The sequence below is a fragment of the Mustelus asterias genome, chromosome 1, assembly GCF_964213995.1.
Source record: "Mustelus asterias chromosome 1, sMusAst1.hap1.1, whole genome shotgun sequence".
In the NCBI taxonomy this organism is placed as follows: Eukaryota; Metazoa; Chordata; class Chondrichthyes; order Carcharhiniformes; family Triakidae; genus Mustelus; species Mustelus asterias.
The window spans coordinates 96,851,456-96,869,197 of NC_135801.1; the positions used below are offsets into that span (position 1 = coordinate 96,851,456).

At 41.3% G+C, this 17,742-nt stretch overlaps 1 protein-coding gene across 2 annotated transcripts in view; it reads left to right on the top strand.

Annotated features, from left to right (window-relative positions):
• The window catches only part of stim2b (stromal interaction molecule 2b), a 128,940-nt gene that overhangs the window by 18,753 nt on the left and 92,445 nt on the right, over positions 1-17,742 (top strand). For both annotated transcript variants that reach the window (XM_078215684.1, XM_078215675.1), the window contains exon 3: positions 14,902-15,032. In XM_078215684.1, the coding sequence (XP_078071810.1) occupies positions 14,902-15,032 (131 nt within the window). The remainder of the gene's footprint in view (positions 1-14,901; positions 15,033-17,742) is intronic.

The following is a 17,742-nucleotide window of genomic DNA, read 5'->3' on the forward strand; positions in this document are numbered from 1 at the left end:
CCATTTCCTCCAGTTTTGTAAGGGCTCCTTGATGCCATGCTCCATCAAATGCTGCCCTGATGTCATGGTAGCACAGTAGTTAGCGCTGCTGCCTCAGTGTCAGGGACCCAGGTTCGATTCTGGCCTTGTGTGATTGTCTGTGTCACATTCTCCCTGTCTCTGCGTGGGTTTCCGCCAGGTGCTCCGGCTTCTTCCCGCAGTCCAAAGATGTGCAGATTAAGTGGATGGTCCATGCTAAATTGCCCCTTTGTATCCAAAGATGTGTAGGTTAGGGGGATTAGCCGTGGTAAATGCGCGGGATTACAGGGATAGGGTGGGGCAGACCTGATGGACCGGGTGGCTGCCTTCTGCACTGAAAGGATTCTCTGGTTCAATGATATGACATAAATATGAATCTTCTCTAACTGAGGTTCATTACCCTTCCTGGATCTGGTTTCACTTCTGAAAGTGTTCCGTTAAATGCTAACTCACAGCTCACACATAGAGGCTGACCTTGCACATCCAGTCAGATTAATGGTATAATTGGGTATGACTGCAGATCTTTCTTTGTTTTCATCTTATATTTTCTTTGAGAAATCTGGAACAAATGTGGTATATTGTTTTAAACCGAGGCAGTATTTATTAAGATTGGTCTTCCTTTAAAAATGTAACATTTGATTTATTATTGTCACATGTAATAGTATACAGTGAAAAGTATTGTTTCTTGCACGTATACAGACAAAGTACACAGTTCATAGAGAAGGAAAGGAGAGGGTGCAGAATGTAGTGTTACAGTTAAAGCTAGGGTGTGGAGAAAGATCAACTTAATGCGAGTTAAGTCCATTCAAAAGTCTGATGGCAGCAGGGAAGAAGCTGTTCTTGTCCTCAGACTTTTGTATCTTTTTCCCGACGGAAGAAGTTGGAAGAGAGTATGTCCGGGGTGCGTGGTGTCCTTAATTATACTGACTGTTTTTCCAAGGCAGCGGGAAGTGCAGACAGTGTCAATGGGTGGGAGGCTGGTTTGAGTGATGGACTGGGCTTTGTTCACGACCCTTTGTAGTTTCTTGCGGTCTTGTGCAGAGCAGGAGTCATACCAAGCTGTGATACAACTGGAAAGGGTGCTTTCTGTGGTGCAACTGTAAAAGTTGGTGAGAGTCATAGCCGTCATGCCTAATTTCCTTAGTTTTCTGAGAAAGTAGAGGCGTTGGTGGGCTAATAAACGGCTATTAAATTTGAAGATTTAGTGATCAAATATATTAAAGATAGGACAGCTAATGAAAATGAAAATGCCTGTGGTCTTCCGTTTTTCTTTGAGCGCTTTTGTAATTCTCAAACTGGTAGCAGACAAATTTAGGACAGAGATCAGGAAATGGTTCCTCATACAAAGAGCTAACATGTGGAAGTGATTGCCAGGTGTAGCAGAAGTGACAGTGTAGGCTTGTGGACTTGAAGTCTTGTGAAGCCGTAGACTAGAAAGGTTGAGGAGTAGTTCTGTAAGGAAATATTACCAATGCACCAGATTAACAAAATGTAAGACCATCTTCTGAAATTTATATTGTGAATTATATTTATACTTGGTTTCCTCACATTCTTAGCTGCTTATTGATGAGATATTAAAATTGGCAGTGCAAGCAGAATCTTCCATTAATTTTAGGTACCTCAGTTCTAATTGGATCATTTTAAGGGAAGTGCATTTTCAATGATTGGGTAGGACTGTGCTCCCATGAAGGTAATTTCTCCCATTATGTGTTTGAGTCTGTATATCAAATTATTACCTCCAAGTATAGGCCCAGGGAAACTGTATGACTAGTCTGCACCAAATCCCTTTACCTAATGTCTTTGCGGTACATATTGTCACAAAAATGTTATCTTATTCCATGAAAGATATCCATTTAGCATTTTTTTGATAATGCAAAATTTAAAGCAAGTCAGTTGAAAATCAAAATTCTGCTTCACAAAAAAATGCTTAAGCTCTGACCAATAAAATTAATTTAAAATCCAAAGCTTTACAGTCTGGAAAGTGTATCTCCAGATTTATTTTTGTTTTAAGTTCATTTATGTTATGAAAGAAAAGCCAGATGAGTGAAAGCAAATCTAGATGTGCTTGACTGCCAAGAAAGTACTTTTGATGCATAGTCACTGTTGCAGGAGTTTGGCAGCCAATTTGTGCGCAGCCAGCTCCCTCAGACAGCAATGTGATAATGACTAGATCTATTTTTGTGATGTTGACTGAAGGAAAAGATTTAACCCGGGACACCAGGGTAACTCTCCTGCTCTTCCTCAGAATAATGCTATGGGATTGTGAATGCTCACTTGAGAGGGCGGGTTGTTGGGACTTGGGTTTAATATCTCGCCTGAAAGACAGTACTTCTGTCAGTGTAGTACTCACTGGGCACTTTCTCAATGGTACACTGGAGTATCTGACTTGATTTTTGTGCTCCAGTCTTGGAGCAGGACTTGAACTCGCAACAAAAAACAAAGCTTCCACCACCTTGTTTGGCAGCACGTTCCAGGCACTCGCCACTCTCTGCATGAAAACTTCCCCTGCACATCTCCCTTTAATGTTCCCCCTCTCATCTTGAACCTGTGCCCCCTTGTAATTGACACTTCCACCCTAGGAAAAAGCCTCTGACTATCCACCCTGTCTATGCCTTTCATAATTTTGTAGACCTCTATCAGGTCTCCCCTTAACCTCCGTATTTCCCCAGTGAAAACAATCCTAGTTCATTCAACCTCTTCTCATAGCCAACACCTTCGAGACCAGGCAACATCCTGGTGAACCTTTTTTGCACTCTCTCCAAAGCTTCCATGTCCTTCTGGTAGTGCGGTGACCAGAACTGCACGCAATACTCCAAATGCAGCCTAACCAAGGTTTATATAGCTACAACATTTCTCAACTCATGTACTCAATGCCCCAGCTGATGAAGGCAGGCATGTCATATCCCTTCTTAATCACCTTGGTCACCAGTGTTACCACTTTTACGGAACTGTGGACCAGCACGCCCAGATCTCTTTGTATGTTAATATTCCTAAGGGTCCTGCCATTTACAGTATAATTCACATCTAAATTTGATCCTCCAAAATGCGTCACCTCGCATTTGTCCGGATTAAAGTCCATCTGCCATTTCAGTGCCCAACTCTCCAATCTGTCTATATCCTGTTGCATTCTCTGACAATCCCTGGAACTATCAGCAACTCCACCGATCTTCGTGTCATCCGCAAACTTACTAATCAGACCACCCAGATTTTCCTTCAGATCATTTATATATACTACAAACAACAGAGGTCCCAGCACTGATCCCTGTGGAACACCACTAGCCATAGATCTCCATTCTGAAAAACACCCTTCCACCGCTACTCTCTGTCTTCTATAAGCAAGCCTGTTCTGTATCCAACTAGCCAGGCCATCCTGAATCCTTTGTGATTTCAATTTTTGTACCAGTCTGTCATGTGGGACCTTGTCATAATATCCATATAAACTACATCCACAGCCCTTCCCTCATCAGTTATCTTTGTCACCTCTTAAAAACTCCGTCAAGTTGGTGGGACGTGACCTTCCCCATATAAAACCACGCTGCCTGCCACTAACTAGTCCATTTTCTTCCAAATGTGCACATATCCTGTCCCTCAGTATCTTCTCCAAAACATTCCCCACCACTGATGTCAGGTTCACTAGCCTATAATTTCCTGGATTATCCCTGCTTCCTTTCTTAAACAAGGGAACAACACTAGCAATTCTCCAGACTTCTGTAACCTCGCTTATAGTCAAAGAGGATGTGAAGATATCTAAATCTTGTGAATCAGGAACAAGATTGCTACTAACTGAGCCATGGCTGAAACCAGTGGGTTTCAGAGAGTTGAGAGAGGGAAATGTGCAACAAGATGGGTGGCACACTGGTTAGCACTGCTGCCTCACAGTGCCGGGGACCCGAGTTCGATTCCAGCCGTCTGCACATTCTCCCCGTGTCTGCGTGGGTTTCCTCCAAGTGCTCCAGTTTCCTCCCACACTGAAAAAATGTGTAGGTTAGGTGGATTGGCCATGATCAATGTACAGAGAATAGGGTGGGGGAATGGCCCTAGGTAGAGTGCTCTTTGGAGGGTCCGTGCAGATCTGATGGGCCAAATGGCCTCCTTCTGCACTATAGGGGTTCTATGGTTCTTAAGACTTGGGTGTCCTTGCACATCGGTTGCTGAATGTAAGCATGCAGATCCAGAAGGCGGTGAAAAGGGCAAATGGTATGTTGGTCGTCTCAATGAGAGGATTTGAGTACAGAGCAGGATGTCTTGCTGTAGTTATACAGGGCCTCACTGAGACCACATTTGGAATATTGTGTGCTGTTTTGTTCTCCTTACCTGCGGAAGAATGTTCTTGCTGTGGAGAGAGTGCAGCAAAGGTTTACTAGACTGATTCCTCAGTTGGTGGGGCTGGCGTATGAGGAGAGATTGAGTTGGTTAGGATTATATTTGCTGGAGAATGAGGGGGTGGTACAAACCCTGCTGATGTTGCATGCGAGGGTGTCCCAAAACCCAGAAGGATAACTTGAAACACCAGTTCTTAGTGGCGTATAGTTCTTATGGTGTACTGTGAGGAATGATGTACAACACAGTGAGCAAGAGCCCAGTTGTTGTGTGGACAATTGATAAAGAATACTTATTAACTTAAAGACAAAAAATATACATGACAAGAAGGACAATAATACACAATGACACTTAAATACACTGACTATACACATATACCTTTATATGAAACCATCCCTTGGTCCCCAACTACCTACACTATTGGAACTCTGACACACCCCTTTTCCCAAACAACAACAATATTAAGTAACTGTGAGCTAAGTCGAGCAAAATAATTACCACACAGAGGTTAATGTGGCCACATCTGGGAAACAGTCTTCTGTTTCACTGAAGGTGGAAAATGGCTACTTTTTTCGGTAAAATATATCTGCATCTGCTGCAGTTCTCTGGTTAGCCGTCCCCTCCCCCCTTACTTAGTGTTCTACAGTGATACCATTTTTTCCCTTCGATGTTACCCACCCGGTAGAGTTGGCTTTTAAAAAGTGCCTGTTAATTTCCTTATCTTTCCATCGCAAAGCCCCATTGTTTTCTGAAGTCACATATATTTAAATACCTGTTTTTCGACTGATCGGCTGGTTCGCATCTCATCATTTCCCCAGACGTCTGCCTCTAATCAACTCCCTATTTTCTTTTTATCCATCGTTTCATTTTGATTTTAATCTTAATTTTCCCAATTCTTAACGCAGTCCCACTTTTTACAGATGAAACGTCTTAATTTGAAAGACAATTTCATTTCTCAATCATTTCTTATCTTTTCTAAACAAACCTTACAAAGATTTAAAAGAATAAATTTTCATAAATATACTCCCGAGTATTTACACCGAATGTTCCCAATAGCCTCTTTTACACTTGCATCTGCAATGACATTTTCTCTCCCGGCCGCATGAATGATTTTTAAATTAAATGGTTGTAGTAAAAAAAACTCCATTGAAATAATCTGGTTTTCTGATCTTGAAATTTTGGGGGATTATGATCCATATATATAATGGTCTCTGCGGGACTACGCTGCCTGCTTAAACTGTCATAATTTGGTGTGGCTTTGTTGTCGACACAATTTTCAAATGTTGGAATGCAGTTTGGCAGTCCTCCGTCCACTTCAACCTCCTGCTCTTCTTTAAGAGTTCTGTTAGTGGCTACCACGCTGCTAAAGTTTGGCACGAGTTTAGGGGTGCCATACTCTCAGAAAGAATGCATTGGAGAGAGTGCAGGAGAGGTTTACAAGAATGGTTCCAGGGATGAGAAAATTCAGTTATGAGGATAGATGTTCTCCTTGGAGAGAAGAAGGCTAAGAGGAGATTTGTCGGAGATGATTTTAAACATGAGGGGATTGGACAGAGTAGTTGCAGATAAGCTCTACCCCCTCGTAAAAGAATCAAGAATGAGAGGGTGCAGATTTAAAGTGATTTGCAAAATGAGCAAATATGATGTGAAAAAAATGTTTCCACACAACGAGTGGTTTGGGTCTGGAATTCACTGCCTGGAAGTGTGGTTCAGGCAGTTAGAATGTAACCGGTGACAACTTTGTATCGGATGTAACATGACCGATGATAACAAGCTAAGAGTCAGCTGACCCAGTAAACCATGGAACCAAATACAGAATGATGTGATGGTCAGCTGACTCACTATAAATAAGAACCTATTGGGAATTGTGGAGAACTTGGATTGGCCCAGGGGTGAGACCCTAAGTTTGGAGTAATGAAGTTTCTTTATTAAACCCTTTCTTTGATTTATAAATTGGATAAGTTTTGTTGTTTTTTATTGTCTGCATTTGAAGAGTTCCTTCTGAAGAAACACAGGCAGGTTCAATCGAGGCACTCGAGGGCATTGGATGATTACTTGGATAGAAACAATGCACGTGGTATGGAGAAAAGGCAGGGGAATGGCACTAGGTCATGATGCAGACATGATGGGCCAAATGGCTGCCTTCTGCGCAATTCTGTGATGTAATTTTAAAGGGAGAACAGAAGCAGAGACATAGAATCATAGAAACCCTACAGTGCAGAAGGAGGCCATTCGGCCCATCGAGTCTGCACCGACCACAATCCCACCCAGGTCCTACCCCCACATATTTACCCGCTAATCCCTCTAACCTACGCATCCCAGGACTCTAAGGGGCAATTTATAACCTGGCCAATCAACCTAACCTGCACATCTTTGGACTGTGGGAGGAAACCGGAGCACCCGGAGGAAACCCACGCAGACACGAGGAGAATGTGCAAACTCCACACAGACAGTGACCCGAGCCGGGAATCGAACCCGGGACCCTGGAGCTGTGAAGCAGCAGTGCTAACCACTGTGCTACCGTGCCGCCCCCATCAGAGGTTTGCACAAATCTTTTAATGTCAATACTTTTAAAAATGTATGGGATCCTTGGCTATTAATAGGGACATACAATACAAAAACAAGTAAGTTACGCTAAACCTATAGTAAATATTGTTTGACCCTCAGCAAGGAGTATTGAATTCAATTCTGGGCATCACAGTTAAAGAAGATACTGAGGACATAGAAAAGGTGCAGGAGAAATTTCCTGGGATGGTGCCTACGATAATGGAGTTCAGTTACATGGTGACACTGGAGAAGCTGTGCTTTTAGAGCACAGCTCTAACGTGATATTAGATGTAGTGTTTAAAATCATGAACAGTCTGATAGCCTCTCCTTCTTTACTCCTTTTCCAGTGGCAGTGGGGTTGGTGACCAGAAGATGCAGGTTTAAAGTGATTGACAAAAGAGCGTATTTATTTCCCCCCACAGTGAATTGTGCTAACTGTAATGCATTGCCTTAAAAGTGCAGTGGAAGCAGATTCAGTAGTAATCTTCAAAAGGGAATTTGTACTTGAAGGTGCATGGGGGAAAAAAGCAGAGGAATGGGATGAGTGGGATAGTTCTACCAAAGAGATAACACAGATATGATGGGCTGAATGGTCTCCTTTTATAGTAATCATTCTATGATCGTAAAAGACTTGGAGAAGGGATTTACTGGGGGGAAAAAAAACCTCTAACTGGATTATGTTATATGGGTCATTTTGTTGCAGAAATATTTAATCTACTTTTTCATACCTAATTGGAATTTGAGAATTTCACTTGGAAAGTTTTGCACAAGAAAATGTGTACAAGCATTTTTGTAATGGTGGGAAGGTTTTCATTACTTAAACTGGTGATTTTTTTTTCTCCCAAGCGTTTCCAACCAATTTATTTTAAACATAATTACAATTCATATTTGTGCGGCCCTTTCAGAAAACATCTGAGTTTAACATCTCTTTGTGTAGCACAATTGTGTGGGTGCGTCCATGCGTGTACAATGCTGGTGCAAAGTGCGGCATTTGCCCTCATTACTCTTCTGAAACTTAGTGCAACTTCTGGTGTCTACATATGCTCAATTACATGCGTTAATCCAGAAGTTACTGTCAGTGATTTTATGCTTCCTCATAATATAAGAAGTTTGATTTATTCGAACCAAGATATATGGAGCTCACTTGTTTGCAATATTCCCCCTCCCCCACCAATCATAAATCACACCAGGTTTTACAGGCTTAACCATAAATAAATGATAAATTCAGAAAGTTTATTAACCATTAAAGAAAAAGGAAAATGTCAATTAACAGTAAAAGGAGAAAGCTTAACTTTTAACAATTGACTAGACTTCTCAACACTCTCGTCAGACAAGGATGTCAAGTGACAGCTCCGAAAATGTGGATAACATGTAAAAACCAACAGTTCTCAACACCTTTCTGTAAACATCACTCTCTTTACCTCGCTGTACCCACATCTTTCATTCCCAAAATGGTTCTCAAGACCCCCTTTTTTTTTAATACCTTAATGTTGAAAGTCAATTGCTGGAAAATAGCCAATTGGCCTGTAGCTTGTCAATAATGAGATGATAATTTTTAAGACAAGGCTTCTTTAAATTATATCATGTGGTAGCATGCGTGTCGACCAATAATTGGTTGGCCGTCATTTAAAGTTGAGACATCTTGAACAGGAGCCTCTTTATTCCCTCCAGTCACGATTAACAAGTCATTAGATTTTTTTTCTTTCTGAGAAGGGCAAAGACTAATAATTCCCACAGCATTTTAAGAATCTGTATGAATAATCAAATGTTAATAATGTGTTTAGAATGATAAAAGTTATAAACTTTTTTATTCCAAAATACATTTCCAGCCTTTCTAACATATCTATTAATGAATTACTTATCTTTAATTGTCTCGCATTCAAGACTGTCTACTTAATTAATGTGGCTAGTTTCCAATAATGCTGGTTTTGCTTTTGTTAAAATGGCTTCTATCAGCTTTGCACAAAATAACATATTAATTTAAACTACAAAATGATAGTTGTTTTAAAACTAGTGCTTTCGACACTACCAAAAGTAGGTTTGCACTGGTGAAGTTCCTGTAATGTGGAGATGCCGGCGTTGGACTGGGGTAAACACAGTAAGAGTTTTAACAACACCAGGTTAAAGTCCAACAGTTGGACTTTAACCTGGTGTTGTTAAAACTCTTACGAAGTTCCTGTAGGCAGCAATCAGTTAGAGATGCTGGACACAAACTTGCCCTTTTATGTTATTGGTCTTGATCTGAAAGCCCTTGAAAATGTTATACTTGGTACACCTTTAAAAACACTAAGCTCTTAATTGTTACTGAAAAACCTCTCTGGCCCAGAAAAACTCATGTTGTATTTGGGGAATGTCACATTTCTCTGATATGTTACAAAAAAGTTCCACACTATTTAAATGTATTCTTAAAATTTGTTTATATTTCAGCTTCTACCTTCCTTCCATGTATGGCATAATCATTTATTTTACTGTCAATGAAATTGATTAAAGGTGAAGGATAATCATGGCATTTTACTTTTTGCTTTGTTGTCTGAAAATTCATCATTAATTAGCTGTTTACCTTGCTTACTGAGATCACTAGGTGTTTGGGGGAAGCTTTCTCAGGGGTTAGAGGTATCCACCATCATTTAGCTGTTGACAGTGAAATCCAGGCCATACTATTAGTTCTTATGTTAGAGTTTTGCAGATGACAAAATAAAAGGACTGGGTGTTGTGGTTAGTTAGCACCTTGAAATATCAGCTTTTGAGATCTTGTCCAGGAAGTGTCTTGTAGCTGCTGCCGCCTATGCTGATCATTGGGGGTGTGGCAGAAACATGAACTCTTCCATAAGTGGAGTTTCTTCTGTACATTCAGCAAGCTAGTAGCTGCCTGAGTGTGGCCAGCTGAGAAATTCCATGGTTCTGAATTTTATTTCAGCTGTGACTTGTGGCAGGTTTAAAAATCTTCTGTGCACATGGATGTTGCAAGTTTTATACTGATTTCCTGGTTAGTATTTGTGGAGAGCATGAGCTGTCAGTAATTGTCCCTGAATTGGCAATCTCACTGAAAAGCTGTTACTAAAACTGCATTGGAGAAGTTCAGCTTCCTCTTTTATGCTAAACTTTGCTTTACACAAGTTACACAAGACTCAAATACTGCTACTATCTGATGGAGGCTGTTCCAGAATCTCTTCTATTCTTACATAGAATACCTACCCACCTCCTGCCCCGTTAGCTATCATGCACTGTGTCTAGTAGCACTCTTTTATTTTTTTATATTTCTCTCGATATGCATTTTATTCTGATATTCATTTTCTGACCAAATCAGCTCAACATGTAAACATTTTGTAATGCTTTCGACTTCATTTCCCGGGTTTGCTTCTGATTTCTCCTCTCTCCCTCCCCTTGTTTTGTTTATTTTAAAATGTTCTTTCTAATATCTGAACCCATATCCTGAAAGGTCATGTTGTTGTTCTCTCTACAGATGCTGTTTCTAACATGCAGTATTTTGCTTTGTTGTCTTGGCAGCTCTGCTCTTGCTTCTGACTTCCACTTGCCTGTCTTCCCTTTCAACTACCTGCACTCCTATTTCTTTCTGTATCACTTTGATTGCTATAATAATTCTTATTGTGCAATTTCGCTTCCTTCTCCTCTGCTCCACATAGATGATTCCATATTATTATCGCAATGGAAGTTCTCCATCACTGATGCTGTTGTGCTGCGGCATAGAATGGAAGGGCAGAGCTCTAATGCGAGAAACAGTGAAGGTTGGTGGGGGATTACTCACTCTGGAATGCAAAAGGAAGTGCAAACAATATCTCACTTGCAGAAAAAGGCACTCAGCAATAATAATGTTTTAATTATTTTCAGTAAGTCGATATTCATTATGAACAGTAACTGTCCTTTGAATTACAATTACAACTAATATGAACAGAATTCCCAGAATGTGGCAATGTTAAGCTGGATGAAGATCGGAGTTCTCAGAAGCACATAACCTGCTGAATCAAAGGGTGGGATTTTCCTCCCTCTCTGCGGCATGTTTCGCGGCGGTGGGAGGCAGTGTGCTGCTCGCTGGTGGTGGGATCTTGCAGTCTTGCTATTGTCAATGAGGTTTCCTGTTAAATGCACCCCTCACGTTGGGAAATCTGCGGTGGTTGGGGTGGGGGGTTGAGGGGAGGGGGTGGGGCGCCATCGGCGGGATCATAAGATCCCACCAACATAAGCAGCTGCAAGATTCAGGTCTATGCTTTCACCTGGATATTGCATCAGAGCCATGGAACTTCCCAGAATAAGTTTTTAAAGAAGGAAGAATAGAAAAAAAATTAAATCTGCTGAAATTCTCAATAATGTAATAGAATTAAAAACAAAAAATGCCCGAAAGACTCAGCAGGTCTGGCAGCATCTGTGGAGAGAGAAACAGAGTTAACGTTTCAAGTCCATATGACTCTTCGGAATGTAATAGAATTGTTAGTTGCTGATAAATTTGATCCTTGTGTCCAACTGAGGCTATATCATGCTGTTTAACAGGGTCCTAATTATTTTCTAATGTACGCCAGGAATTGTCTGTGGAATGAAACACTGGAAGTTTCACCTGCAGTCCAGTCCTCCTATCCATTTATTCAAATCCTCTTGAGCATTAAATTTCCACTTTGCTGTTTATATTGGTTAATTCAAATCATTGAATAATTCAAATTTATTAGTACAAAAACACAACCTTGATTTATCAAGGGTAAACAGTTGTAGTGTGCTAATGTGTTTCCGCTGGGTATTAAATCAGTGAAGTGTTGTGCACTGTGGGGATTTAATTAACTGGAAGCTGTAGCAATGGCTCCGGTGATGTGAAAAGTACAGCGTTAGTAAATGAAGAAACAGAGTTGCTTAAAAGACTGAGGAAACTTGTGGATATTATATTCAATAAGAATGCTGCAGCAGAATGTGAAACAGATAGACGATGGTTTGCCGCATGGACGTGCTGCCCTTGTTTTACACACAGCATGGTTCTGAGGCTTGTGAGAAAGTTTTTGCTGCGCCACTCTGTTTAACTGGATTGTGAACGTTTATTTTAGATCCCTGAATAATTTTGATTTAAGAACTTGAGGAATAGGAGGAGGAGTCGACCATATGGCTCGTTGAACACGCTTTGCCTTTCAACACAACCACGGCCGATCATCTGCCTCAACCCCACTTTCCCACTTATACCTTCAACTGGCACGTGTAGTGTTAATTCTGGTCAACATCAAAGTGCCATAGCAGGAGTGGGGGGAATGGATCTTAAAATTATGCATTCAAATATCAAAGGCAGAGCTAATACTTTGCTATTCAGTGAATAAAACGCATATTTTTAGGAGGACTACGAATTGGGTGATAATCGACACGAATGCCATCCCTTTACCTCTGAGACCTGTGTTTGAATCTATCAGTTTCAGAGTTAGAAGGATTTGGGTGAAATTAATTTTGGTAGCCTTTACCTCGTGCTCGTTCAGTATATCAAAAAGCTTTTCATAATGGTATTATGTTTTTCCATAACAGTGGTTATGGTGTGAAAACTTCATGCTGCTATATAGGTATTCCCCATTTAAATGTTTTGATGGTGCTTTTTCATTTGGGGTAGTTAGTAAACTAGGGAAATTCCCTGAGTTGAGTTGCCTCCATTTTTGCTTTAGCACAGTGATGCGCGATATAACTCACGAGGCGAGAGGTACTCGGGGAAATAAAGGCTTTTATTGACTACAACAATAGAGCTACCATATATAATACACGATCCCAGACTAAAGGGTCCCAGACAGAGCAGTGACCTTTATACCTCTCCCAGGAGGCGGAGCCCGACTGGGATGTACCACAAGAACTATATTACAGGTAGAACAGCCCAACCCTAACCCCAACAGTAACATGTAGAACAGCCCAACCCTAACCCCAACAGTAACATATATACAGACTCATAGTACTGGCCAGACCCTGGCTCAGCACTACCTGGTGGGAACCAACAATGGTTCACCACACATAGTTACCACACGTGCTCAGTCTTTTTAAAAACAAACTACTGCTTCCCTTTCCTGACCTTCCCACTCGCTGCTTCCCTGTCCCAAACCCAGCGGGAAAGTGAGAGGGAGGGAGTGGAGAGGCTTTGGAGAGGCAGAGGGGAGGGGGAGCGGGAGGGGGGAAGCGGAAGAAGGAGTGAGGGGACAGGGAGGGGAAAAAGTAGAAAGAGTTAGTAAGTTAGAGGATTTCTAGGCCAGTGGGTTAAAGGCAATCAATAGGAATTGATGTAAAAAGTACAGGTCAGGATTTAACCCACCCTGACCACATTTTTTTCATGATGGAAAGTGATTTTCATTTAACATGTTTTGGTTTAACAACACTTTTTTTGAGGAACACAGTAGGTGTAGATGAGGGATTGCTGTCCTAAGATTTGATTTTTTTATTCCATTGTTAAGAAATTGTAGGCGGAACTATACCATGCTGTAAATAATTTGTTTGACACAAACATTGAAACTGGATGCACAGGGGAAAAAATATCCCTTTCTCTTGATTGCTCATCTTGACAATGAAAACTCACCTCCCTATCCCACTCAGAAACAGAAAATAATTTCTTTTTTAAAGAATTTTTCCATGTTTTCTGTATAATGAAAAATGTCCTTAGCAGCCAGGCCACCATTCTGGAAGAGGTGGTCCTCTGTCGGGGAGTTTGTACTGTAGCTGTAGGCAGACAGGTGGGAAGGACCTCCACTAGCCCCGTGGCCTGGGCTGTCGCTGGCTAGCCACCACCTGGCAGCTCTGCTGTTTCCCAATGCTCCCAGATACCTGGGGACTGACTGCAAAATTGGAGTTGGCCTCTGACAATAGGCCTTAATAGGCTTCTAAAAGTGGCTTGTGGGAGGAATGATGCAGAAGAATCAGCCCATTGGCTGGCAGCTAGAATTCTGTGCTCACCTACCTCTGTCCTTGCTCTCATTGGGACCTAAACATTCAGCTCTTGGTGATTGACATTGGATTCCCTCAGCTAGAGTACCTTCTGTGCCTTTACAAGTGGTTTTCATCAGGTGAAAGGGGTGGGGGGGAGGGAGACAGTAAACGGAAATGGACTGGATTTCCTTTCCCTTGTTTGACCTCATGCATTGGGACTCCACGGCGTTCGGAGTCAATTTTTAGGTCTCTCGGGACCACTCCCACCCAGTTTATACTACTGTGTTGCCACCTCTGGTGGGACAGTCCTGTTGGTGGAACAGGTCATAATCTGGCGATGATGGTGGAGGAGTCTGGGGTACTGGCTGAAAGATATGATCATGCAAGCATGACAATGGCAAGTTGTTACTTGACTAGTCTGTGGAACCTTCTAATTCTGTTAGAAGTTTCCAGATGTTAATGAGGAGGCCTTTGCAGGATCGAGCTTTACTCATGCCCGAACCTGATGCTTGGGCCAATGCTGAGTGGTTTATCATGTTTTATTCTTGTACTGTATTGTGGTACAGCCAAGTGGCTTGCTTGCTTATTTCCGAGTGGAGTTAAGAATCGACCACATTGTGGTTGATAGATGTGTACATGACAGTCTTTTCCATTGTGAATGCCTGTGTTTATTATTATAATGGTGACTGCCTATGTAACCATACCATATATGAATTGCACTTCCGCATGTGCTGAAAGAGGACAGTGTAATTGCAATGGGACAAGTTTGTTATAGGCAGTTTATTAGAAATATTGACACCATTTATCATGGAATTATAAGACTAGAATGAATTAATTCAAAATATGAACTGAATTACATACGGGTGTTCTGCCATCTCTCCTACTTATCCGAACAGGTGCCTGAGTGTGGCGACTAGGGGATTTTCACAGCGACTTCCTTGCAATTAATGTAAACCTACTTGTGACAACAAAATAACTTTACTTCCCACCCATCCCAACTCAACCGAAGTGCACATTGAGTCTTGATTCCTTGTGTGCAGCACGGTGTAAAGTGGAGTAATGTATATACATACTCTTACAACCTGTATCACTTATTTTAAGATCATGTTCTTACCTCTAACCCTTTACTTTCAGAAAATTGCACTACATTGAACCCAGCGTGCCTGAATGAAGATGATCGACACTGTCTCGAAGCTATTCGAATGATACACAAACAGATGGACGATGACAATGATGGAGATGTTGATGTCGAGGAGAGTCATGAGGTACGCCGAATTGTCTAAAACCATTATTGCTGACCTTTGCAACTTGTATTGCATAATCTGCTTGTAAACTTTAATTTCCTTTCCCAACAGGCCTAATTTCACCTCGCTAACACTTTGACCCATTTGTAAAATTTTAGACCTTAAAAAATATTTATTCCTTGATGCCTTTTGAGGATAATTGCAATTCCCAGTATGATGCTGAGTCATATATACTTAGAAAGGTTTGTGGTCCTGTGCTGAGTTAGATGGCTTCAGCCACAGACGTGGTAAAACTTTGTAATTGACCTCAGTGTCCCCAGGAAAGGGAGGAAAGAAAGCCACAAAATATCTTGCTCATTGCCCAATTAATCCATGCATAGGTGTTCATTAAAGAGATTGAACATGATATTGATGCTCTATTAGTTGTCAAGTGACTGATTTTTAAAAAATTTGCATGTCAGGAAGTACCACAAACCGAGCAAAACAAATTAATGAGGCAATTTCGGCCTAACGTATTCCAACGATTACATTGATTATGAAGCCACTTTTTTATTTATACATAAAAATTACATTGTAGTGTGATAAAGACATCACTAAATTTAGCCATGAACCTACAGGTTTTATCATAGAAACCCTCATAACTTTCCTCCCCAGATTATTTCCTGGGCCTGATGATAGAGTTTTACCAGAGGTGTTTAACCGGACTTCCCTGCTAGTATTTCTCAGGCTGTTGTGTATAATTCACTTGTAGCCTTTGCCAGTGGGAGATTGTCCTATTTATACCTGATAAAAAAGCACATGCTTGGCAAAAGCTATTTCCTGCGGAAATAAATAAATGTGCATGTATCTAATATCCACTCACTTGATTAAATTTCTGGATATTTCAGAAGTAAATAAAGTCAAACTATATATTAGGAAAGTTGACTGGCAAGCAATATTCAGTTTTGTAACATAGATCTTATTTTTGGTGTCTTTTGGGACATGTTTTGTTTTTAACTAGGTTTGTGAATGCATTGACTAAGCTATGTTAAGTCAATGTTTATGGAAGGAGAACTTTAAAAGTCACGAACTCTTATTTATTTAGTTTAATAGAGAACTTACTTCCTGTTGTTCATAGCCTCTACTTCACTTGCTCCCAGCTCCATGCTTCTTAAGACTTTTCAGCTTTGACCCCTCCAGAACCACTCCAGATTCTGGATCCAGCCCAGAATTACTGAAGAGTAATTTTAAAGTGTGGAATTATAAGCCAGATGTTACACTGCAATAAATACAGGTTAAACTTCATTCTACCAAATTTCCTCTTGTGTTATACATGGAGGGTGTCAAGACCGAGCATAGTACACAAGTTAAACAGAGTTGGGGTAAAGGGACCAGGTGGGGAAGTTGGGAATATGATGCAATAGAGAAAGGGATCAGTGGTGGTGGGGCAGATAGGAAGAAGGATGAAGCAGACGGATAGAGATAAGAATGAAAGTGAGGCAAGGGAAGGATGGAATGCTAGAGGACCCCGATTGTCATAGAGAAACAAGGCTCCGGCTATTTTAATTTGGCTATCACTTTGTTTCTCTTTGATTTAATTTATAATTGTCACATATATTAGCATACAGTGAAAAGTATTGTTTCTTGCGCACTATACAGACAAAGTATTCCGTTCTTTTGAGAAGGAAACAAGAGAGTGCAGAATGTAGTGTTACAGTCATAGCTAGGGTATAGAGAAAGATCAACTTAATGCCAAGGTAAATCCATTCAAAAGCCTGATGGCAGCAGGGAAGAAGCTGTTCTTGAGTCGGTTGATACGTGACTTCAGACTTTTGTATCTTTTTCCCAATGGAAGAAGGTGGAAGAGAGAATGTCCGGGGTGCCTGGGGGCGTTAATTATGCTGGCTGCTTTGCTGAGGCAGCGGGAAGTGTAGACAGAGTCAATGGATGGGAGGCTGGTTTGCTTGATGGATTGAACTATATTCATAACATTTTGTAGTTTCTTGCAGTCTTGGGCAGAGCAGGAGCCATACCAAGCTGTGATACAACCAGAAAGAATGCTTTCTATGGTGCATCTGTAAAAGTTGGTGAGAGCCGTAGCTGTCATGCCAAATTTCCTTTGTCCTCTGAGAAAGTAGAGGCATTGGTGGGCTTTCTTAACTATAGTGTCAGCATGAGGGGGACCAGGACAGGTTGTTTGTGATCTGGACACCTAAAAACTTGAAGCTCTTGACCCTTTCTACTTTGTTGATGTAAACAGGGGCATGTTCTTCTTTACGCTTCCTGAAGTCGATGTCAATCTCCTTCGTGTTGTTGTCATTGAGGGAGAGCTTATTGTCGCTGCACCAGTTCACCAGATTCTCTATCTCATTCTTGTGCTCTGTGTTATCATTGTTTGAGATATCCCACTACGGTGATGTCGTCAGCAAACTTGAACATTGAATTGGAGGGGAATTTGGCCACACAGTGACAGGTGTATAAGGAGTATAGTAGGGGGCTAAGAACACAGCCTTATGGGGCACCGGTGTTGAGGATGATCGTGGAGGAGGTGTTGTTGCCTATCCTTACTGATTGTGGTCTGTCAGTTAGGAAGTTCAGGATCCAGTCGCACAGGGAGGAGCTGAGGCCCAGGCCACGGAGTTTGGAGATGAGTTTCTTGGGAATAATACCACACAAAGGTACTGGAAATATCTCCCCAGTGCCCAGGAGAAAAAGGGGAAAAAATCAACTGAGGGGAAAAGTGAGAGTGGGT